Consider the following 24,961-nt stretch of genomic DNA (forward strand, 5'->3'; position numbering starts at 1 on the left):
CACAGAAATTATGAACAATAAATCAACTTTATAAGGAAATTACAGGAGGTTCTTTATTATTAACAAACCAACCATAAACCTTCACACTCACCATCCAGTCAAGACAACAAAATGGAATGTTAATATATTTGTTCAATTTAACATCACAAGGTGATTCAGTTGTTTAAATAATTTGTCATTTTCTTTATGATTCTTTAAGATCATGCCATTCCTACACAAAAATCCCTGCCTCTACTGAGCAGTTTACATCTTATTCATACATTCTTAATGTCATTAACATGACTTCAGGGCAATTACACAAGGAATGTATAGCATTATATTTAGAAAGGAAATAAATGTCTGTATGCGCACAACATTTTCAAGAGAAACATTAAACCCCAAATGTTTTTCAAAAGATGACATTTTTACATTTTAAAAATGCTAACCAAAACCTAAATGCAACAGAAATGTGGTTTACACTACAAAAATGGTGATGTCAAAATAGCAATAAAGGAACAATGACACAGGCAATAACCGATGCTGTACAAATCACAAATCGAAGTCTAGCATGACCACACATGAGACTTAAGCTGTAATGCTAACAAAAACGATCTTCAAGCACCTTTTATCCAACAAACACCTTGGTGGTTTAAATTAAATACTTTTTAAAAGTACAAGCCAGGTGATAGAAATCAACAGAGACTAAACTGAGCAGTCAAAAAAAGGGAAAATAAATCTTTTAAAAAACCCTAAATAGACTGAAAAGCATCAAAGTGATGCTCTTGGAACACTTGCAGAGATCTAATGATAATTTTAAAGGGAATCAGAAAAATGTACAGCTTTTATGCAAGTAATTACAACACACTATTTGGATTAGAGGACATCTGCTCTGAAATCAGCAGACAACTTTCTTTCTCTTTACAGTTTCAGCAAAAATGTAGAATTTAAAAGCTGAAAGTGGTATTTTCCTTCCTCTGCTCTTTTACTCTATACTAACACTCACAGCAGGAAACAAAACTCTTGAATCAAGTACTAAATTAAACCAGTGCAGATGCAGTAAACAATGTACCAGATACCAATATCCATCTTCATGCATTTTTTCACAAATATTAGAACCCACGTGCATGTTCAATATAATGCTGATGCAGTTCTGTTTCCTGTTTGAAGGAAATGCCACACTCAATGCAAGTCAGGTTCTCAGCGCCTCTTACTTCTGAAGCTGAGCTACTGTCTTTTAGCTCTTTAGCACCCAAGCACTCCTGATGGTGGTCGATAAGATTTCTGATATCACTAAATGTCTGTGAACACAAAGAACAATGGTACGGCTCCTCATTTTTGTGAAGAGTCTGATGCTGCTGCAACGCACGAGGTGACAAGAACGTTTTTCCACAGTGCTGACACTTATGGGTATTCGCTTGTGGACTTACAAGGGCTACAGGCAGCTTGACTATAGACTCTGATCTGTGTGATAAGGCCTGTTGGTTGTCTGAAGGTCCAGGTGCCAGGGAAGCACTCAGTCTGTATCGCAGTTCAGTTGGGAGACGCCTACGTACTTCATTGTGCCATGCGAGATGCTGCTGCAGCTGGTTTTCAGTCCAGTAACCACGGCAGCAAAGAGCGCAACAGTGCGGACGAGTCTTCGCCACCTCCTTATGAGCGTTTAATTGCTCCTCACTGGGAAACGCTTTAGCACATTTATCGCATTTGAAAAAACATTTAGTAAGTTCAAAATTTCGACTGTGCTGTACAGGATCCTCCTCCGTAGATGGTTTCTGCTCTTTCTTATTGGACGTTTTACGAAGGGACCCTTCAGAAGCAAAGGGCTTTGCATATGCAGAGCACTCTTCTATAGACGCCGTGGGTCGTTCACTAACCTTGTGGTGTTTCTGCCATTTGTGCGCACGAAGGCCACGTATGTTCAAGAAGCTCTTAGCGCAGTGGGAGCACTGATGGTGTTGTACCTTAGTCTTCTCTAATTTGGCAACATCCATTTTGGATGTGTACAATTGTTTGACGGATGGACCCGACTCTTCTGTAGAGAGGATTTCAGAATGTAGTTTCTCAGTAGTCTCAGTAGGTTTGCTGTGATGGTCTGCAAAGTGAGTTGTTAGAAGAGACCCACTTGAGAAAGACATCTGACAGGCTGGACAGGTAAAAACACCATTTGATTCAGGAACTTCTTGCCCTTTTTGGGGTTGAGCCTCCATGGAAGGGTGATGTAGCTGATGTCGGCGAAGAACACAAAGGTAAAAGAATCCTTTCCCGCATAAATTGCATAAATAAGGTCCACCATCCACACTTTTCTTTGAGCGTATCTTATTGGTCTTTGAGAGAAATCTGGCAAATTTTTTGTCTTTGTGCCATCGCCTATGTGTGCCAAGAGCCGAATTGGTGCTAAAATATCTTCCACATTCAGCACAACCAAAAGACGATTTTGCCAAACACTTCTCTGGCTTTATTTTGCCAAGCTTCAACGGCTTTGCCGGACTGGATTTCAACTTTTTAGATTGGTGACCTTTACGATGAATTCGCTTGTGAAAATTTAGAGCACCAATTACTGAAAAGCTTCTGCTACAGTCTTGACATTTGTATTTCAAATTTGAAGTTGAATGAGATTTCTTCTCTTTTTTAGAATTAGCTGAACGAGAAGTGGCACTGAAATCTTCTGCTTTTTGGGAGGATACATCTTGCTCCTCTATCTCAATTACCCCACATTCCACAATGTCCTCTGGTTTTGAACAGTGCTTCTGATGATTTTGTAGTATCACCTCAGATGCAAAAAAAGAGTAGCATGTCGAGCATTGAGGTCGCTCAGACGAATCAGAGTCTATCAACGGAAGGCCAGTCTCAAAGCCATGACTTTTCATGTGAAACTGGAGGGCCATGGCACGGGAGAAAACTTTTTCACAGTCGGGACATTGGTAGGAGTTCTTTTTCAGCTGTTGGACTTGATAGTCAAAAGATTTGACAGCAGGTTGGAGACCTTGGGCATCATGGACAAGTTTGTGTTTAAGAAAACAAGCTAGCATGTGGTATGATTTGCCGCACACTTCGCATTTATGTTCTTGTTTTGGATTCAGAGGGTGCACTCTTCTATAACCACCCCTGCGACCCCTTTTCTTCCGTCGTATGTGACCGTTCTCAGTGTCGGCTGTACCGGCGGGCCTCGTCTCAACATCTGCACATTCTGAGTGGTTTTGTTTGTGATGACAGAAAGCTCCCAAAGACCAAAAACCTTTACCACACTTTTTACAGTGGTAAACTTTTGGGCCCAAAAGTGATTTGGTTGGGTTGAAATTCTTTGTCTTTTTGTCTTTGCCACCGCCACAGCAAACCTTCTGATGGTTGAACAGACCACTTGCGGTCGCATAGCTCCTATCACACTGCAAGCAAGCAAAGGACTTCTTTTTTCTATTGTGATGCTGTTGGTGAGAATGCAATGCAGAAAGTCTGGAAAAACACATCCCACACTCTTCACATTTAATATTGTTCTTCTGCAGATTTTCAAGTTGGTATGAAATAGACTTGTACGCCACTTTATCCTCATGCTTTCCCATGTGAAAACAATGAGCACCCTTGGAGGAACTTTCATGGCCACAAACCTCGCATGTTAAAAGTTCCTTCTTAGTTGGCGTCACTACGTCAAACTTATGCCGCCTATCTGATTTTTTTCCCATACGCCCCTTGTGCCAAAGAATATGACAGCGCAAGGACAAAGCCTTGACAAACTTTCGATCACAGTGTGGACAATTATACTTTGCCTCTTGAGGACGACTTTTGCTCACGAGTTCCGCATTTATTAATGGTTCATCATTTAAATGCTCATAATCAATCTGTACAATTCTGACATCCATCTCTGTATTCAACTGCAGGGAGGAGGTAGATTCAGCTGTCTGACTTAAATTGAAGCCCAAATCATCTTTTTCCTCTTGGTCTGATTCACACACTAACTCAAGATCAGGATTTTGATCCTGAGAGGAACCACTGTTGTTCTCATAATCATCTGAAGCTGTGATATGGACAATTTCATAATCAACATCTATGGCCTCATACTCTTCTACTGTGTTGGTGCAGTTGAAATCTTTCTTTTGAACTTGAGCATGTGAGATCTCCTTAGAATGAAAAGCAACACTGTCAGAATTGTCATTTTGGTTTGTTTTTACTGTTTGAACGGCTGTGGTCATCTCAGTCTTCTTCTCAATGATGTCACCGAAGACATCAGAATGACAAAGCTGATGTGACTGCAGGGCGGATGCTCGCGAGAACCGACGACCACACTCTGGACACTCAAAAGCCTTCTTCTTGAGCTGAATAACTTGATGAAGGAATGATTTCGCTGGCAGCTCTTCACTGTGAGCCAATCGCTGATGCTTGTTGTAAAAAGTGAGGGAGGTGAAGACCTTGCCGCACTCTGTACATTTATACGGCTGGCCATTGCAGCCAAGCTTTGCCCGTCTTTTATGCCAACGCTGATGGCACAACAGAGCCACAGAGCTAACGAAGGTCTTGCCACATTCAGAGCAAACGAACGGATGCTTAATTTCTTCCTTCACCTTCCCTTCCGAACAGCTGGTTGAGAATCTCTGATGAGTATTGAGGCCACACATGGTGCGAAAAGATTTGCCACAGAAGCACTGAAAAACTTTTTGCTCATGCTCCTCAGTCTGTTCAGAGCTTGTGCCATTGTCTTCAGTTTGATCTGGAGAGTCATTAAGTGACAGAGGTTTCTCAGTTTCACAGCTTTTGGATTTCACCAGCTTCACCTCATGACAACGACGATGTGCGTCAAGAGCCGAAGCCCGAGAGTAACAGCGTCCACAGGTGGGGCACTGAAATGACTTTTTCTTTAGATGAGCAAGCTGGTGAAAAACAGATTTTGAGGCCTGTTTATGTGAACGCTGATGGTTGAGACACTGACCAACAGTGGAATAAGCTTTACCACAATCCTTGCATTCAAAAAGCTTCTGTCTTACTGCACCCTCACCAAAGCCATCACTTATCCCCTGTTTAATGACTTGATTGCGATGCTTCAGCTGATGGGTGAAAAAGCCTTTTGAGCTTGAAAACTTCTGTCCACACAGAGCACAGAACAACGTTCTTCGGCCTCCGTCGGTCGAGATGAGCAGGTCATCCCACTGCGAATCTGTGTCCAGGCAGACTATGGGACCATCATGGATATGCTCGCTGCGATGCTCTAGGTAAGCCTCCTTGTTCCCAAATGCCTCACTGCAATCCTCACAGCGAAATGGCCAGTCCCCTAAAATAGAAAGGGGAAAGGTCAGGGCGAGTCCTGTGGCCAGAGGAGAGAGGAAAATAAACAATGTATAGAGCCAACAAATAAAATTGAGAAGACTGATAAAAAAAACTTTACTCCAAATGTTCAAAGAAAATCACAAAGAACAAAAAACAATACCCTCGTAATCTTAATGTGTAAATAATTTATTATTTAAGGATTTTTTTAACAGTACAGTTTAAAGGAATAAGATAACAAATCAGACAAAAAAAAGTTAATAATCTTTATTATTGCTTTTTATTAAAAAAAAACATGAAGAGTGTGTATTGTAACCAACAGAAATAATTTATGCATTACAAATAATAAGGAAAAAAAATGCAACTTCAATTTTTAATGACAACTAGACTATAAAACTACAAAATAAAGGTTAGAATGATTTCATTGATTACATTTTGCACAACTGTAAATTAAGACGATCTGGCTGGTGGTTTGTTAAAGAAACCTGTTGCCAGGTAACGACTGAACAATTCGGCTTCTAGTTCTAATTATTTGTTCCACCTTAAATGATATCGACCACATGGTCCAACAAGAAACATTGTTATGGTATTAATACAATATTCATATACATTTCACAAACTTATTATATAAAGGAATTCATTCACTGGAAAATCGTTGCTTAAAACAATATTTCATTCGCCTTTGTTATTTTTTATTCCATATTGCACATGCGCAATTCAAAAGTTGAGTAAAGACTGCCATCTACTGCAAAACAGCGATACTGCAATACAATTTAAGGTGGAGCAGATTTTATGAACGAGTCGTTGCCTACTACAATGACTGCACAGCTGGTTTGATAATGACAAAGAATGCCTATTGGTCTAACAAGAAAATTTCACTGTTGTGAAATGCCTGTCAAATCAGTCTACTAAGAAATAATGACAGGCAGCAAGCAGGACATGTTTAAAACAAAAACAAATTCCTCATGGACATGCAGTAGCCTACTGCTGCTGTTTTGTCATTCCCCATGACGACGCGTATCGCTGGTGCAAATTATTCCAGCTGTTTTAGCAGATTATATAAACCATAATAAGTAAGATGCACGTCTTTACTATGTACAATTATATGAAAATAAAATATGATGCAAATGTTGTGTGTGTATATAATCGCACAGACTCTTAAAATGTGATTTTAGGTGACTTTGCTTGGTTTGTTCTCAAAGCAAAAGATAAACAGAGGCTAGGAACTAACTGGTCGATGTTGTCAACAGCAACATAAAGTTGCTTACCTTCGGTTCTTTCATGTCTCTCAGACGAGTCTGCTTTATTGGTAACGTTAAACACGTCGGCCAAATCTTCTTGCTCCACATCGTCCATATGTACAATTACACATTCATCTTCCTCCACTTGCTCTACTTTAATCTTCACTGGTGGAACTGCAACAACTTCGGCGTGGTCCTGGGCTTTCAATATAGGGCCACGGGGACATAATTCCAATTCTCCGTCCGTGTTTTTAGCATTACTGGCTTTGCTATTGCTCACTGGATCGATGTTTACTTCTTGGGCTGCACCTTTCTCACATTCAGAGGACAAGCTTTCATTACTTGATTGCAAACTGCAGTCCTTTTCAGAATAAACCGCAGCCATAATGGCCAGCTCAGGCTTTCCTCGATAGGAAAGGCACAGCACTTTTCGCGGTAAAGGACAGTGTGTTGTTGTTGGGGGGAGGCAAACTTACGAACCCTACTATGGCGAAAGCTTAGCTCATGAATATTAATTAGGCGACGTTCCTTCTGGCTCCATGATGGTTGTTAGCACGCAACGTCTGCCTGAACAAATTCATGTCCGCCGTATGATTATATAAGATATAGATATAATAAGATGTGGATAATACGATAATAATTTATAACAGCTATTATATCTATTTTTAATAGACATTTCCTAGTAAGGCATTTAATGCGTAAATGGGCGGCGCTTAGCGGCCTGGACGTTGTTTATAATTTGTCGAGTCATGTGGCTATCGAAATTACAATTCATTTTTTATTTTTCATTCACTGTGTGCATTTTTCAGTTAAGTGGTTACTATATTTATCTGTGTCGACAGTGATTCATTATTAATTGTTATAGAGAAATTTCAGGGGTGGATTTTCATGGAGGCTAACGTACATGTGAATGTGGCTAACGTAATGAATAATTGGAAATACTTTGTTTAAATAGTAGTACTAAAACAGTATATTTATTAACCGTTTTAGTGTTTCGTATATAAGTATCTCAAAGAAGACTAAAACGTTATGAGATTTGAATTTGGATCAATTGTGCAGGATGAATTTCATGTGTTATAGGCCTACACGTGCATTATACAATAACAAAGGAATCCAGTTGGCCATCAATGTAGGTGCACAGGGGTAAAGGCACATTCGACCTTTAAACAACTAGAAGGCAAAAAAATCACCTCAGCACTTTTCTTAACAACTACGTTTGACTATGCACGACACGTAGAAATTTGGCTGATCCTTACTTATCGCAATCGCTGACAGCAATGCAAATGTATTTATTTATTTATTTTAAAAATAAAAGCATGGTATTTGGGGTAAAAGGCATGATAAAAAATAGCTTTTCCATTTGTTGACATGATTGGATTCAGATGATGAATATCATTTATTATGTTGGGTGTCCACCATATTTATAATGAAATCATATATAATAAAATATATTTATTGTTACTACTGTACAGCTATACTAAATTATTATGGGATCTCCATCAATGCTTTCAGAATCTTTAATTTGTTAAATAAATTTTGCTTCTGTATTTTAAAAATTAACATATTTTAATGACAGTATATTTACTGAACACACATATATATATATATATATATATATATATATATATATATATATATATATATATATAATCAAATTAATTAGAAAATAGTAGAAACTTTGCTAAAGTGGTTGTTTTGAACAAGAATTAACTTGTGGAACAACTTGGCTCGGCTCGGTTCAGATATTATTCAAAACTATTATATATATTATATATATTACTTTAGCTAAAGTATTTGTATATGGGGTAAAAGGCCTACCTTGCCACCTCATACATTTGTAAGATCTTTCAACAAAACAAATCACTTATGATTTCACACAAAATCTGTTGTTCCATCAATGTTCAATAAAAATAGGCCTATATATATATTTTCTGCAATCATACCCTATGGGAGTAGTGAAAAGCACATTTTTTTTAAGGTGTTCTTTTAGCCCTGGGTAAGGGGATTGAAAATGTAATTATAATGATATAGCTTAGGTATAAAAACCATTACGCCTATGTAAAGTCCTCATGATACTAACGTCAAAAAAACATGTTAAACTGATTTAAGGATGTAGGTGAACTCCTTTTTAAAGTAGTTGTTTAAATTTATGTAAACATTTAATAAAGTGCATGTATTTCATAAAATAGACCTGTATAATACCATACACTATATCAGAGCAATATGGTTATTGTTAAAACTATGTTGAAGTTTCAAGTCACTGTAATGCCTGATTTTAGTACCTCTCTCCAGAGGTTTCAGCTTGATTGAATCAAGTATGTGTCTGGGCATGCACGTGCATATGTGCCGGGTGGGAGCCTGCCACGTGGGATTTCAACCAAGGGGGCCTGTTAAAACATTTTTGCCTTTGGGCCCAGGGCTGACTTGCTACACCACTGGTAGTACTCTTGTGTATGTTGAGTGCCTACGTGGTCCAGACAATAATCAGTCATCTCAAAACTGTTTTATTAACAATACACACACTTTAAAGTGTTAACTTATTTAAAAAAAATTTTTTTGGTCTAATTTTATTTTGATCCTAAAGGTTTAACAATAGTGAAAAAAATGTGACAAGAAAAAAGGAGAAAAAAATCATTACAACTTTCAGAAAGGTATGGCACTGCATGCCAATTACTTGAGAGATTTCAAATGTTGTTCAAAATACATATAATTTCATACATTTACTTGATATTAACATGTTTACCTTATTAATCTAAAACATTTGTACACCATCATGTTGACCATAAGATCACTTCAGCAATTTAACGTAAAAAGGTTACACGAACACTGCAGTTCTTTGAAAAAACATTTGAACAATGTTCATTTGGTTTGTGTGGTTTATTGCATGAGGGTAACAAAGCACACGAAACTAATATAAGTTCAGCTGGAAAATTTAATAACTGAATAAAAACATTAATACATTTTAAATCTTCATGACACACTCCAGCAGCTTAACAGCAATGTACAATAAAACAGCAAAGAGACAGTCTAAACTGAGCTATTGTTGTTTTGTATGTATATCATTTCTAAAAATCAAACTCAGACATCTCGCTGTGCATGTTGCATATAATGCATCTGTAATTCTAGTTCTCCAGGCAAAGAACAACCACATATCATGCACTGGAACAGGTGATCTGGGGCAAAAGGCATTTTATTCCCCATTTTGTGTGGATCAGTTTGTTGGGCATACTGAGGTAAGTTTGTTACTTGTGGCATTAATGGCATCTCATTTATGTTGCCCTGTGAGGTGAAGAAGATGCCTTGTGGTAACGGACCTGGAAGTTGCCTTCCAACAGAATGCATTGGATGTGGAGGTAAATTCAGAGCTGGTGGAGGTGGAGGAAAAGGGGGTGAGATAAAAGAGGGAGGCTTATTTAGAGGAATCCGCTGGCCAGAAATGAGAGCTACGTGCTGTTGGATGTGGCCTTGTTGAACTGGTCCATTTACGAGGGCTTGGGAAACAACTGGAGCAGCCTGAAACCCCCACATCGGAGGTCTGTCCCCAAGAGAAAAATGAGCTGGTGTATACGGCATGTTCACTGGTCCCATCTGGTTTGGGGGAGCTGCACTAACCCAAGTAGGAGGTATTTGAGGCTGTTCCTGGAGTTGTGGCTGATGAAGCTGCTGTTGAAGAAGCTGCTGTTGTAGCTGCATTTGTTGTGGCAAATGCTGGATTAGTCTGTTTTGCTGCTTCTCTAATGCATCCCCAGGTATGTCTTGTAAGCTCACAGTTGTAGACATTTCTAAAGATGTTTTCATTCCCCATGGATTAGTATTCGGTAGACTGGAAGCACCAGCGGAGAGCAATATACCACCAGCCTGACCCATTTCGGTTTTAGCCAGACCAGAGGAATTTGGCATTTGCAAATCGTGAGTGAGTTTATCAGATTTGTTGTTGGTTGGTGCTTCTAAGTCACCAGTTACTTTACTATCGTCTGACGAATTACTGAACATCTCTGGATTAGATGTTTGCATTGAATCACAGAGTACTGGCCATTGCGACTGCTGCAGGTCTTGAATGGATCTCGGTGACTGGATTTTCACATCCAGAGGCGAAGGCCTGTCCATGTGGTGTTGTGATTCTAAAGACGTCTTCTGCAGAGTGGAATTTGGTGTATTCACCCAGAGAGAAGTATGCTTGCCCGTTTGCTCTGCTTCAGATACATTTATCTCAGAGTAATGATTAGGTTGTGTTGACATGGGTACATTAGCTTGAGATGGTTGCATGAGCTCTGGGAGACCATCACTTTTAGGCAAGATAGTCTTAAGGTGACTTCCTGACCACTGCATCTGCACTGCATTAGTTGGCTGGGCTTCCAAGGAACTCGTGGGCTTCTGAGAGAGCAGCAGCTCTTCTGAAGGCGCCATTTGTAGCTGCCATTCTTGCTGCATTGGAACCTGCTGGGAATGATTTCTCGTCTGCAAGTGCTGTGATCTCAGCTGCATGTGTTCAGGTCTATTTGCATCGAAGCTACTGGATTGTTGGGGAACCACATTTGGCAACAGTGTTTCTTGTATGAGTCTACCAGGTAGAGGTGCCGTCCTTCCAATGTCTCGATCTAACCTCGGCCTACCTCTCCTGCCGGTACTTACTCTACCTCTTTGAGAATGTATGGACAGTGGATAACCGTGACTCTGACCTTGCCGTTTACGCACATGAATCTTTTGATGCACAAGCAGGCTGCTAAGCCAAGGGAAGGACTTATGGCACTCCTGGCAGCGGTGGGGTCTCTCCCCTGTATGAGTGTTTAGATGGTCTCGGAGCAAGTAGGCCAAAGCAAAGCTCTTGTCACAGAGGTGACACTTGTAAGGTTTCTCACCTGTATGGGAAAGCATGTGCCGCTGGAGCTGACTCTCATCGCTGTAGCCTTTACGGCACTGCGTGCAGCGAAACGGCTTTTGTTGATGCAGCCGCTGGTGTGTTTTCATGTTATGATGAAATGCAAAATCCTTACCACAGTCTGGGCATTTGTATGGCTTCTTGCCGGTGTGGATAATCGAATGCTGCTGCAAATAGCTACTAAATCTAAAGGACTTTTTACACACTTGACACTGGTAACCCTTGTTGTGTATGCGCATGTGGAGCTCTAACACTGAACGGTAACGAAAGCACTTTCCACAGTCTCGACACCTGAACGGTTTCTTCTCCGTCTGGTTCTCCAAACCCCCTACTCCTGACATACTGTCAATATCTGCCTCATCCATACCAATATCCTGCTTTTCAAGTACCGCTTTAACCTGGTTTGTGATATGAGTCGTGTTGATACCCAAAATGTTTGTCATATGCGTTTGTGAATGGGACTGCAGGAGAGATTCTGTCTGAAATTTGAGAGGACAATACTGGCATGCATAGACCTTATCGAATCGTTTGCCATTACTCATCTTTTCATACTCCGCTTCATGGATTAACATGTGTGCTCTTAATTCAGATGCTTTATAAAAGATTTGAGGGCATAGAGGACAGTTGCGCTGTTGCTCAACGTTTGCGTTCTCTTTACCAACTTGCCCCTGAAGAGATACATTATGGTTTGTAATACGTGCCTCAGACCTAGCTGAGATCTTTTTGTGTTGGCGAAAATGTGCTCGCATGTTTTGTGCAAAAGCGAATGTTTTTCCACAGTATGAGCAGTGGTAAGGCTTTCGGCCGGTGTGGAGATACTGGTGCTGTTGCAAAAGGCTGCTGTATTTGAAGTTCTTCCCACAGATTTTGCACAGGTGTGCTCTTTCTTCCACATGCCTGCGTCGATGGTCCTCCATAACGTAGCGATGCTTAAAGACCATACTACAATCTGGACACTCATACGGCTTCAGTGAAGCGTGGGATCGTTGATGGATATGCAGCGTCGCCAGACTATGAAAGCCTTTGTTGCACTCCAGACATCGATAAGGACTGTCCAATGAGTGACTCTGCATGTGGGCATTGATGGACACCCTATACTGGAACTCTTTGCGGCACAGAGGGCAGCGAAAAGGCTTCTCCACATTCTGTTCACAAGCATGAAGCCTTAATCGCATCATTGTTGAGTAACACATACCGCAATGCTCGCACACGTATCTCCTCCGTTCCTTGTACATCATCGTAGAGCGTTTTGAATGCGACACACTTGGTTGGGTATTTTCTTTATGAATACTGCGGTGTTTGATGAGGTCACTTCGATGCTGAAAAGTGATGCCACATTCTTTACAAACGAGGGAAGCCTGCTCATCCTGATGCATATGAAAGTGTCGATGCAGGTTGTATGTTTCCCGGCGAGTGAATTTTTTACCACATTCATTGCATTCCAGGCGGCTTTTCCTTCGTTTTACAACTAATCCTTTCCCGTCACTCTTCGACTCATCTTCTCCTTCCTTCTCTTCTGTGTTGTCCTTAACCTCCTCCATGCTTTTGGGATCTCCTTTGTCCTCCATCTCCACTTCTGTGCTTTGTGTTGCCTCTTCATGAGACTTTGAGTCTTCACTTACATTTGTCGACTCTTCATCTTGTTTTGCTGAGTGTTCCTCCTCTATAGCAAGCTTTGAATCTTTGCTGATATTTTCTATAGTTTTGTCTGCCGTTTCTTCTTTATCGTTTTCTTGCCCTGTGGAGTAATAGCAACGAAAACATTAGAAGTAATTTGCATTGTAAAACCACAACAGGTAGCATTCATTCAGATTTATAATTGTAAAAACCTATTTAGATTACTTCAATCTTTTAAAAAGGAGTAGATTATCTAAGAAGTCTAAAAAGCACTGTCAAAGTTACTGCCAAAGAAAAAAAAGTTAAGTTAACTGACCTTGTGTGTATTTTCAGCTATTTATAAACAGTGCAATGATTATAAAACAAAAACTACTAATTAAACAGCAAAAATGTAAAAGTAAACCATTGTTTGACCAACAAATATTGTAATTAATATACTGTATAAATTTATAAATCTGAACTTGCCCTGACTTGACATGCATGGAAAATACACTTGTGTACACACAATATAACATAACACATCAACCTTTCAGCTAAAATCCACCTACATTATATAGCTGGCACATGCCTGATTGTACATTAATGAGGTTTTCAATCTGTTATAGAGCAGCTATAGATAAAATAAGATTATACTAGAATTTTACTTTAGACAAAATGCAAAAAGTTATTCTAATTTAAGTTTAAAACCTAAATGCTTGAAACCTACAAAAGCACTGCTAGAAAACAATCATTTGTGTAACAGAGCATTTAATTCAAAAACTTAGATAAACTGAGATAAAGCCACATGAACACTACCAATGTCGTCCATGGACTCTTTTTATCAGACTGTTATGATGTGTTTTCACAGTCATTAACATTGTAAATGAACATACATAAATGAATAAGAAAGCCAAAATATCAAATGTCATGGACGAATATTTACTGAGTAATTCACTATTTTGTAGAGGGGGGTCAAATTGACAGTTTTCAACTGAGATTTGGAACCAGATGAAACAGGGTGGTAAAAGTGACTTTAGAAAGATGGCAGGATCATTATTTTATTTTTACACGGAGATTGGTAAGTCTATTCATAAAATCTGTTGACTTTAGCAATCTATGTTACATTATACACCAACGGTTCAAAAATGGGAAATGGCACTTCTTGTGTTTTGTGCCTGACTTTGCATGCCTCTAACTCAAGAAGTATTAAATATAATATCCTTTCAGATTCTAATTCTTAAACTTTTCTCTTGGGATCTTCATTTTTAAGGCCCAATATGGTTAATTTCCAGAGATATGGGGATCTCAATGTGGCTTCATGAGTAAATTGGTAAATTGTACACATTTTCAGTTTCAAAAACCAAATACAGTTGCATACTTTTTTTCTTTTTGAAGAGTAATATCTGAAGAACAAATATGTTGAAACTAGAAATGTATCTTTTCCCCCATCAACACAATTGCATAGAACATGCCTGAGTGCCATAAATATTATATCAAATCACAGTATTAAAGATATCTTAATGTCCTTCTAGATTCTTGTTTCTATGAAACTTTTCTTATGGACTCTTCATTCCCAGAGATAATGGGATGTCAGTGCAGCAGCATGTAGTTACAATGCTGTGTATTTGTAACTGCAGAAAGTGTTCAAATTAACAAAATCCCTTCTTCCAAATATCCCCAAAATTGATTTAAATATACATTCTTATAAATACACAGAGCAAATTAATGTGCCACACTTTGACCATTTTAGTGTACTTTTAACACTCGGAGAGACATGTTGTAAGCAAATCATAGAGAAAAACAAGACACATTTCTATTTTTAACATTCTTTGTTCTTCATATATTCCTCTTTAAAAGAAAAAAAATATCAAATGTATGCAAAGTGACACACATTTGTTTTTTGACCACTGAAAATGTGTACAATTTACCAATTTACTCATGGAGGCACATTGAGATCCCCATATCTTGGGAAATCAACCATATTGGGCCTTAGATCTAAAAGGATACTAAAAGATCTTTAATATTTCTTGAGATAAAGGCGTGCGGTGCAACCTTCAGGCAAAAAAAAAACAAAACAAAACAAAAAAACCCCAAGAAGTGCTTTTTCCCATTTTGAACTGTCACTGTTGAAGTATAATGCAACAAAGATTGTCAAAAGATTTTACTAATAGACCAACTGATCTCTGTGTAAAAATAAAATCGTGATGCTGTTATCATTCTAAAGCTATTTGTACCCTCTTGTAATTTGTCTCCAAATTACAAGAATTGTAATTTTGACGCCCCTCTACAAAATAGTGGATTACAGAGTAAATATACAACCATGACATTTAATATTTTGTCTTTCTTCTTCATTTAGGTTTGTCTTTCTTCAGAAAAAAAAAAAAAAAAAAAAAAAAAAAAAAACATTAAAAAGAAAAATTCGAGCCAGGGAAGTTTCTGAAGTTTACATATGATGACTTCTGATTCTGAAAACCCTGGAAATGTGAAAAAGGTCAATTTCATTCTGTATAAGCTATGTACCAAGCCAGCCAGCTACACAATGAATCACAACATTACAAACTTTGATTTGAAGCAAAAAAAGTATTTAAATATCTGACAAAAATCTGATACAGGACTGTGTACTATTGACTTAAAGTTGTTGATTATAAAGATACAATATATTTTGTTTATTGCAAATTATGCATATTATGCATCATTCTGAATATAGGTGACAGTGGCAGGTTTGTAACCAATGTTCTGGATATGCCTATTCAAAATTTCTACTCACAATAGAAATATAGGCCTACTCTTTATGATGTCAGAAAGGCTCTGATGAACATGATTTGTTTCTTATAGAGGTTTGTTTTTGTTCCACAATGACAATTCAACGGTTTTTATTAAAACTGATACTCGGAAATTTAATTTAAACAAACTTTTGTGGAGTTGTATGCAATTATATCTAAATTAAACCCTCTAAAACGAATCTTGATCTACAAGCATGAAAGGGTTAAACAATCAGTTTTGTTTCTGATTGGGTTAGAACAAGCCAATTACAGAGTAATTAATTGCTGCCCAAAAAAAAAACGAAAAAAAAAAAAACGCTCCACGAGTTTCTGCATGATCCCAAGGGTGAATATAGCCTATGTGTGAAATTGTACAAGTCGATGCGATATTCAAGAGAGCGCTGCGTGCCATTTACCGTCTGCCCTTGATGCAAAGTTGTACTTACCGATGTTTTCATTGTGCAAACGATCCGATGTCTCCCCGCAATCCGTTCCGGGCTCAGCTGAAGCAAGCTCACCGTTATTATTTTCGAAAAGCACATCCTTTTTTTCCTTGTCCACCGTAGATTTCCAATTAAATGACATTCCCGATTCATCTTTGTTGCGTGGTGAAAGAGCAGCGCCATGTGGAGATGAATTTTCACTTGGTGAAGACGGAACACCAGGCTCTGTCGGTCCCTTTATGTCGCTGCCTTGTGCACAAACCTCCGCGTCACAATCAGCGACTGTAGCAGATGCAGGTTGTAGTTCAGGTTTATTTTCAGCTAGTGTACCGTTAATGAGTTTATTATCTAATGGATGTTCGGATTCAGACTGTACAGTAGCCATTTTCACATATTTCTTTCTCTTTTCTCCACCCCTAAAAACATGGAAGCCAGCGATTGATTGGAAGCGTGTGTTACGTCACATGCGCTCTCTGCGGCTACATTTAAAGCGACACCTTTCGATTAATGTTGATGGTTCCGAAGCGGCGAATTAATAGCATCTTAGAATTACATATAGAGAATGTTTTATTAATTTAGCAGATGTATTGATGACCGTGATCAGCCACGTATGTACTGAATGCATTCACGTCCTTTTAGTGTAGATAATATTTAGTAAGGAATAATGATTTTTTTGACTCTTCAGTAAACTGGTTGTTAATCAACAGAAAAAAATACAGAAAATATTAATTTGGGGCCCTTTTTAAAATCACAAATATAGTAAAAACAGTAATATTGTTAAATATTATTACAATTTAAAGCATTTTTTTTTCCTGATGACAAAGCTGAATTGTCAGCAGCCATTTCTCCAGACTTCAGTGTCACATGACAAACATTTATGTTGTATCAAAAGTTGTGCTGCTTAATATATAATTGACTGTGATCATAGGAAAAGGGTGATAAATGTATTGATTGCTTTTATTAAAATTTCTTCATATGCAGACATTTTTTCCAAGTACACATTATTTTTGTTAACATGGTGAAAAGTTAGCAAAAAGGTATATTTGAGCTTAGCTATCTTGCATTGCATGCAGAGTGACTGGGCAATCTTAGATCTCTACGTTAGTCAGTAATTCTGATAACTGCATTTATTTCCATGGAACTGGGGAACTTCTATGCAATACAATGTCCTTTAAAACAGCATTTGGATGTATTTTCTTAAACAGTGATAGTAGCAAAAGTAAAACGTCATTTTTGCACTGATCTGCGGTGCCTCAATCAAAGAGTTTATCATAAAAAGTTTATCATGCCACAGCATGAAAACTGAAAAGTTTTAGGCCTGTCTAGAGAATATTTTTCTAAACTTCTTATATATGAACTTGAGCAAGCAGATCCATAAAATGTCAGTAATTTACTATCAGCAACAAGAGTTCATAAGTCAATTTTGATATAGCTTTGAGCTTTTTGGTGTACATATAATACACTTTATTATATATCAGCGACAGGCATAACATAAAATGTGGCTGCAATGACATGGCACAATCTGCAACTAGTTAACCTTATAAAACATTGCTTTAAATAAATACATTTACTGTAACCGAATACAGTTTATTTTTCCACATCTCACGCCAACATCAACGTCTGCGTCTTCGTCTGAGGTCTACTGTTCTGCCACGGCGTGGCCGTTGCGATACTCCATTTATGTCAGTCGGCGGTTCAGTGTGCCGAGTACCATCTAAAATATCTGGAGGTGGTGGTAGAGGTGGAACAGTTGCTGGGATTTGCTGCTCTAGCTGTGGATGTTCCTGTGGCAATAACAGTTGCTGATAAGGCTGCTGTTGTGGAGGTTCCTGTTGCTGTTGATGCTGTGCAGGTTGCTGTAATTGTTGTTGCTGAAGTTGCTGTTGTGGAATTTGCTGCTGAGGTGGCTGATGCTGCATCTCAAGTAGACCCAACAGACGTTGCAAAAGTACATTATTCTGTTGCAAGCTGCTTGTAAGGGCCTCTTGTGAAGCCACAAGCTTCCGCATATCGCTTCTGAAGCCTTCTCCAAACTCGCGCAGGTTCTGCTCCATGCGATCTCCAAGCTGCATGGCTGCTTCTCCCAGTCCACGAAGTTCATCTTCCAGCCAGGAAGTGCGTGGCGGAGGGGGCTCCAGTGGGCCCTGGTGGGTCCCTAAGGATGGTTCTGGGCTTGTATGAGGGGTCCCGTTGAGGAAGGGCGCACTGTAAAGGGGTGAAGGAGGTAGCCAGCGTTCTGATGTCGGAGGTGGTACTATTCCCAGACCCAGGCCCAAGCCCAGTTTATCCTCCATGCTGTTCTCCACACCCTCACAATCATCTCCATCATCACAGTCTTGCTCACCAGCCTCTTCCTCCTTTTCAAAACCATCTCTTTCAGAACCATCTCCAACTGCAACTGAAACAGAGAAAAGATATATATATAAACATTAAATATTGCCATGCTTAACAGACTTTATTACGAAATCAAATTTGTGGGGCCACTCAAAACCTAAAGATGTTACCTGGATCAGTGTCTGACAAGCAACTAAAACTGGCTTTTACTCTAGTGCTCTGCTTTTGACGAGACTGCTGGAGCCTGGGACTGACTTGAGTCTGCCTTCCCATAATCGCGGCCCCTCTGCTGGAAGGCAGGTAGCAGGTGCGGTGCCTCGCGTCAGCCAGTCTACCACCGTTACGTCTTTTCAGGTCATCCCAGCGTTTCTTCACTTCTCTTAGAGTCCGTGGTACTCTAGACACAGCATTGACGCGCTCAAGTATCCCAGCCCAAATTCGCTCCCTTTCTCGGCGCCGGAGCCTCCCTGCTGGACCGAACAGCTCCCCCTCACACCGGGTCACCTCTGATACCAACACCTCCAGCTCTGCCCCGCTAAAGCGGCTTTTCCTTTTTCCTACGCCTCCTGCGGCTAATGCTGAAGACACACCCCTGTCTTTAATTCAAAGGCAAGATTTATTTTAACACAATATTAGGCTTTTGCATTTCTATTTAAAGGTGCACTCAGTACATTTTCTGCTTGTGTTGCGCTGATCAATATGACAGTATTTTTGGACTTATACTAACACATAGCAACATGAATGTAGCATCACACAAAGGTTTACTGTTACTGATGACACCTCTAAGGGTCAATGGCAGTTGAGGATATCTGGGGTTATGAAAAGGTTAAATATTTAAAAATCTAGTTCAAAATGCAAATGCCAGGTTTTCCATATGTTTTTGAAAAAAAATTAAATAAAGGACAAAATGTAATGTTTTTAATTGAAATGTATTCCACTGTCTGTATGAATTGTATTTTGAATGAGTTGATAAACAAAAAAAAGTGTCACAAAGTGTCATGTTTTTTGTGGTAATCTATGATCTATTTAATCAGAGAGTAAAAATTACATTATCAGAATGTTACTATAATAAACTGAGTGGTAATATATTTATAATATTATTAATTCATCATTGTCAGTTGGATATATACCAAAAATTTTCAAGCTAGCTGTTATTAAAGGGTTAGTTCACCCCAAAATGAAAATGCTGTCATTAATTACTCACCCTCATGTAGTTCCACACCTGTAAGACCTTCTTTCATCTTCAGAAGACAGAATGCTGTCAGATTTCCTTCCATTGACTGTCTTTGTAACTACCACTTTGACGCTTCAAAAACTTAATAAAGAGATCGGAAAATGAATCCATATGAATCAAGCGGTTTAATCAAAAGAGGAGTTTTGATTAATTTGATTTCCGAAGAGTATCGATTGCTTGTTATGATGAATAGATTTAATTTAGGCTTTTACTCGCATGTAAACATTGATCTGTGAACATAAGCAGAAGCTCAACCCAACTTGAATAACACGCAAGAACAAACCTCTTCCAAGCTCAAACGTGCTGAGTAACCAATGAGGTTCAGTCTCCGTTACACAGCACATTTAAGTTTCCGGAAGAGGTTTGTCAATGGAAGGAAATCTGACAGCATTCTGTCATCAAAAATATCTTAATTTATCTTCCGAAGAAGAACAAAAGTCTTACGGGTGTGGAACTACATGAGGGTGAGTAATTAATGACAGCATTTTCATTTTGGGGTGAATTAACCCTTTAAACCTCTCATTAAAAAAAACACAACTTAATTTTAGAGAATTACTTCATTACAGACAGATCTCGAATCTCCCTTTTCTTTCGAAAATACTATGTTCCTGAAAATGGCACCTGCCAAGATTTAGTCAGGATTTAGACTGTATCATAGTACCGAGACTGCTTTCATTAATGTTAAAAATTATTTGCTCTTATCATCTGTTGGTGGTTGTATCTCTCCATTGCTGTTACTGGACCTTAATGTTGCATTTGATACTATCGACCACAACATTCTGGTCAAAATGGAATTGCATTGGCATGGTTTAAATCATACTTATCTGATCATTATCAATTTGTAGCAGTAAATGAAGAGGTATCATATCGATCACAAGTTCAGTATGGAGTACTGCAAGGCTCAGTATTAGGACCGTTGCTTTTCACTCGGTCATTGCTACCCTTAGGAGATATCGTAAGGAAGCATGGCGTTAGTTTTCACTGTTACGCTGATGATACTCAACTCTATTTTTTCATGGCCTGATGAAATATACCAATTCACAAAACTAACGGAATGCATAGTTGATATAAAAAAATGGATGACTACAAATTTCCTACTACTAAATTCTGGGGGAAAAAACAGGTTTTAGTTATTGGACCAAAAACCTCCACACGTAATAACCAACACTTGATGGCTGCACATTTCTTTGTTGTCAGTTAGGAACCTGGGTGTTATTTGATGACAGTCTTTCATTTGAAAGCCACATTTCTAGTATTTGTAAAACTGCATTTTTCCATCTTAAAAGCATCTAAATTACAACATATGCTATCAATGACAAATGTATAAAAGTTAGCTCATGCATTCATGACCTCAAGGCTAGATTATTGTAATGCTCTACTGAGTGGTTGCCCTGCATGCTTAATAAACAATCTCCAGGTAGTACAAAATGAAGCAGCTAGAGTTCTTAATAGAACCAGGAAGTATGAGCATATTAGCCTGATCCTGTCAACACTGCACAGTCTCCCTATTAAACACTGCATACAATTTAATATCTTGTTGATAACTTATAAAGCACTGAATGGTTGAGCTCCTCAGTACTTGAGTGAGCTCTTAACGCATTATAGTCCTTCATGTCTATTGCGGTCTCAAAATTCTGTCCAATATCAAAATCGACTGCAGGTGGTAGATCCTTTTTCTATTTAGCACCCAAACTCTGGAACAGTCTTCCTAGCATTGTTCATGAGGCAGACACACTCTGTCAGTTTAAATCTAGATTACAAATTCATCTCTTTGACCTAGAAAACACAAAACACACTATCACATTTCTATAAGTTCGAGTACATAAAACGATTCTTAGGCTGCATAAAGTAGGTCAACCGGAACAGTGTTCCACTTCCCACTACATCCAATGTTCTTCTTACATCGTAAGAAGAATGGCATCTACGCTAATATTAGTCTGTCTGTCTCATCCTTATCCTGAGGTTACCGTAGTCAGTCAGATCCAGGCCGTGTCCAGACCAGATGGTGGACCAGCACCTAGAAGCGACCACAACACAGCCATGAATGTCAGCAGATACCATGTCAACTAGACAATCCCCTGTGAAGACCTCATCGACACATGGCCATCGGCATAGGTCCTCAGCAAAGACCACGAGAACCAGACAAGTCCTCTGCACAGACCCCAATAGCCAGCTTCGTCTCCATACCGGCATGATGAATCTGATCTTCAAGCAGAAGGGACTGGATGAAATATTTTGAACAATACCAACGCAATCTGTTTTCTGACTTGTGATGCAGCCTTGAATTAAACCACACCATGTTTGTTTGGAGATCTGGCCTCGCGACTAAGCCTGGTTTCTCCCAAGGTTTTTTTTCACCTTAAGGAGTTTGGGTTCCTTGCCACTGTCGCCTCTGGCTTGTTTAGCTAAGGACAGTTAATATTCAACAATATTATTGATCTGACTAAACTGACACTATCAGATGAGAAATTAACTGAGCTGGATGATGACGTCACGGTTTTCTACAGAGCTGCTTTATAGCCAAATTGAACTAATTTAATAATTGATGATATTTATGACGGAACTGAATCAACACTGAAATGACTTCAGCTTAACGATGACACTTTTTTCTTTTTAAAGCTGCTTTATAGCTTAACTGAACTCCGTTTGCATAACTGAATCATTATTTTACTGTTGATCTCTGTAAAGCTGCTATGAAACAATCTGCATTGTATAAACCGCTATATAAATAAAGATGACTTGAATTGAGTAGTGTGATCTCAACATGTTGACCCGCTTAATGTAAATTAAAACCACTTTTATTAGACTACTAACATGATTGGAGTTCTCATCTTATGTGAGTTTCTATATTTGCAAAACTTTAAAAATGAGTGGGGAAATTACAGAGTGCACCTTTAAATATTAATGTTAGAAGTAATATTTCAGTAAAGTAAAATCACATATTATTAAACACTTCCTACCATCTAAGACTTACTTTGTTCGATCGGGATGAGTTCATCTGAAGACATTCCAGGTGCGACTATGTTGGGATGCACAACCACAACGTTAAAGGGCAGGCTGCTAGGCAACCCACCATTCTGGTGGTCACAACTGGCCTCTGAGTCATCATCTTCCCTGGGGAAACCATCCTCTGAGACCCCGCCTCCGAAGGGACCCTCTGGAGACTCCACTTTGATGTGCATGGGAGGTGAGTGCTCATACAGCAACCCTCCCTCCTCGTAGTATTCAGTCATGGATATGTTGTGGTTTACAGACACACCAATGTGACTGGTGGACAGCGTGCCATTCACAAGGAGGGTAAAAAGCCACCATGCTGTTCCATGGCAAGGCATTCATTGCTTCATTGTAATGTCTAACAAGGACAGCCTTGATAATGGGCTCAGTAATACACAACTACAGAAAATAGATACTAACTACGGAACGGCAATCGGTTAACGTGTCATTTTATAAAGAGTTTATGTGCATTTACACTGATTTTGCGCAATTATTGCGATATTTTGTTGTCTGTATCTTGTATCTCTAAAACAAAAACCTGTGGCTTTCGTCCAAAAGCGAAACTCGGAGATGTTCTTCTGATATTCTGTAATGTTTGACATTATGTATTTGAATCACTAATTACATGCAGATATCTGATTGACAACAAATCTGGCAATGACGGGGAAAAGTCCGAGGTTACAGAGGAGCGGGCGAGAAATAAAAACAAAGAATGCATGGATAATATAGTTGGAATCACATTTAACTAATTGTCTAATTAAGGGAATATCTTAAATGTAAAGGCCAAAATTACCTGTGTCGCAGCAATGCGCATTTATTCTGCACCACATCCGCAATGGATGCGCATTCCGCATAAATTACGTTAGCCGCCACTAGCTCTTCTCAAGCAAATACTGCTGTTCGTAGAAAAGTCATTTATGCGACGTACCCGCATTACGAGACAGATTTGGTTTTGGGGGAAAAAATCCGTACTCACACCATCGGGATGTGATAAATGATCAGAGAGTTTAAATACCAAACCGAATTAAGTGCATAGATGCAAAGCTAACCTCTTAGAATCCTAAATGTACACAGACCCCAAAACGTCGCAGGAATATGACATCACACAAAGATATTTACCGTGCGGCTACATCTGAAACTGTGAAACAAATTTTGTATACATTAAAACGGAGAAAGTATATTTAAACAAAGTCAGCTATAATTATATATATTTATAGTTATTAGTGTATGAGTTAGGCTAAATGAAATAATAATAGTGGAAATAAAAGTAGCAGATTTTGTAGTCTAAATGAGAAACACGGGAGAAAAACGTAAGCTGCTCTCGATTTGAGTAATATAGCTGAAAAGGAAAAGGTGCTGAATATTGTTCTCAGTTCTCACATGGTAGAAGAGTAAACATTCAATGGCTTGGACTAGCCTACTTCTATTATCACTTGCTTTCACCGGAGTGCTCCGGTGAACATATCTGAAGATATTTTTGGTTAAAATCAATCTTCATTATATAGCTGACCTATGCAAGTGGACTTTATCTCTTGTGACAATGTCCTGATGCATGTGACAGCTAGCCTGGTTTCCTTAACAAGGAGATATTTATGTAGACCTATTTAATGAGGGGAAAAAAATCTAGATTTTATTTTTTTCCCCCATTATAATAGCAGGCAGACAATAAAATATATAAAATAATAATAATAATAATAAAGAAAGATAGAGGCATTCAATTGGATAATCAGTAATTTTCAAACCCTTGCATAGCCTTCATTTGCCACCTGTACTCTCCCACAAAAGCTAATGATTTATCTGTGATTTCTCTGAAATTATAGACGCAGGCAAAAATCAGCCCAAGATTCACACAGCATTAACCATGAGTGTGGTATGTTTTTTTTGTAAACTTTTTATTTTCAGCTATGAAATTTAAAGCAGACTGTCTTAAAAGTCTGATGTTTCTAATGTAATGCAATGTACAGTTCATAAGTAAACAGAAATATAAAGAAGACAGTCATATAGAATTATGAAAAAGGGAGAAAGGTCATTTGGATTGGCTGTGACAATGGACATGTTTGAAAATGTACTTTAAAGATCTGTCCACTGTTGACACCATGCATCAAAGAGTTAAAAACCTTAGATTTCTTATGGTCTTAGTAAAAGTCTAACCAAGGACACCTGCTGTAAATTAGCTAGCAAATGTTACAACAATGTCATTGTGCATTGTGCCTGTCAAATGAAAAAAATAAAATAAAACTTCCTGACAA

At 38.7% G+C, this 24,961-nt stretch overlaps 3 protein-coding genes across 6 annotated transcripts; all 3 read right to left on the minus strand.

Moving 5' to 3' along the window:
- Positions 1-27: 27 nt before the first annotated feature.
- si:ch211-261d7.6 (zinc finger protein 850) lies at positions 28-6,972 on the minus strand. Of its 2 annotated transcripts, none has more exons than XM_048152401.1 (2): positions 6,498-6,972; positions 28-5,269 (listed from the first exon to the last, which is right to left on the minus strand). In XM_048152401.1, exons 1-2 carry the CDS (start codon positions 6,853-6,855, stop codon positions 1,089-1,091), a joined length of 4,539 nt encoding a protein of 1,512 aa, XP_048008358.1. In that variant the 5' UTR covers positions 6,856-6,972; the 3' UTR covers positions 28-1,088. The 2 variants fall into 2 exon arrangements, with proteins under 2 accessions (XP_048008358.1, XP_048008359.1); XM_048152402.1 differs by having other exon boundaries at positions 28-5,236; positions 6,498-6,966.
- A 2,360-nt stretch (positions 6,973-9,332) lies between these two features.
- Positions 9,333-16,637, minus strand: zgc:66448 (uncharacterized protein LOC327401 homolog). The gene is made up of 2 exons (XM_048152205.1): positions 16,154-16,637; positions 9,333-13,087 (listed from the first exon to the last, which is right to left on the minus strand). The coding sequence occupies exons 1-2, from the start codon at positions 16,533-16,535 to the stop codon at positions 9,549-9,551; spliced, it is 3,921 nt and encodes a 1,306-aa protein (XP_048008162.1). The 5' UTR covers positions 16,536-16,637; the 3' UTR covers positions 9,333-9,548.
- A 452-nt stretch (positions 16,638-17,089) lies between these two features.
- Positions 17,090-23,819, minus strand: si:ch211-261d7.3 (myb-related transcription factor, partner of profilin). Of its 3 annotated transcripts, XM_048152208.1 has the most exons (4): positions 22,693-23,819; positions 21,686-21,923; positions 18,655-19,080; positions 17,090-18,548 (listed from the first exon to the last, which is right to left on the minus strand). In XM_048152208.1, exons 1-4 carry the CDS (start codon positions 22,714-22,716, stop codon positions 17,764-17,766), a joined length of 1,473 nt encoding a protein of 490 aa, XP_048008165.1. In that variant the 5' UTR covers positions 22,717-23,819; the 3' UTR covers positions 17,090-17,763. The 3 variants fall into 3 exon arrangements, with proteins under 3 accessions (XP_048008165.1, XP_048008164.1, XP_048008163.1); XM_048152207.1 differs by lacking the exon at positions 21,686-21,923 and having other exon boundaries at positions 18,655-19,062; positions 22,693-23,817; XM_048152206.1 differs by lacking the exon at positions 21,686-21,923 and having other exon boundaries at positions 22,693-23,816.
- Positions 23,820-24,961: the final 1,142 nt, after the last annotated feature.

This window comes from Megalobrama amblycephala, linkage group LG13, assembly GCF_018812025.1.
Source record: "Megalobrama amblycephala isolate DHTTF-2021 linkage group LG13, ASM1881202v1, whole genome shotgun sequence".
NCBI classification, from domain to species: Eukaryota; Metazoa; Chordata; class Actinopteri; order Cypriniformes; family Xenocyprididae; genus Megalobrama; species Megalobrama amblycephala.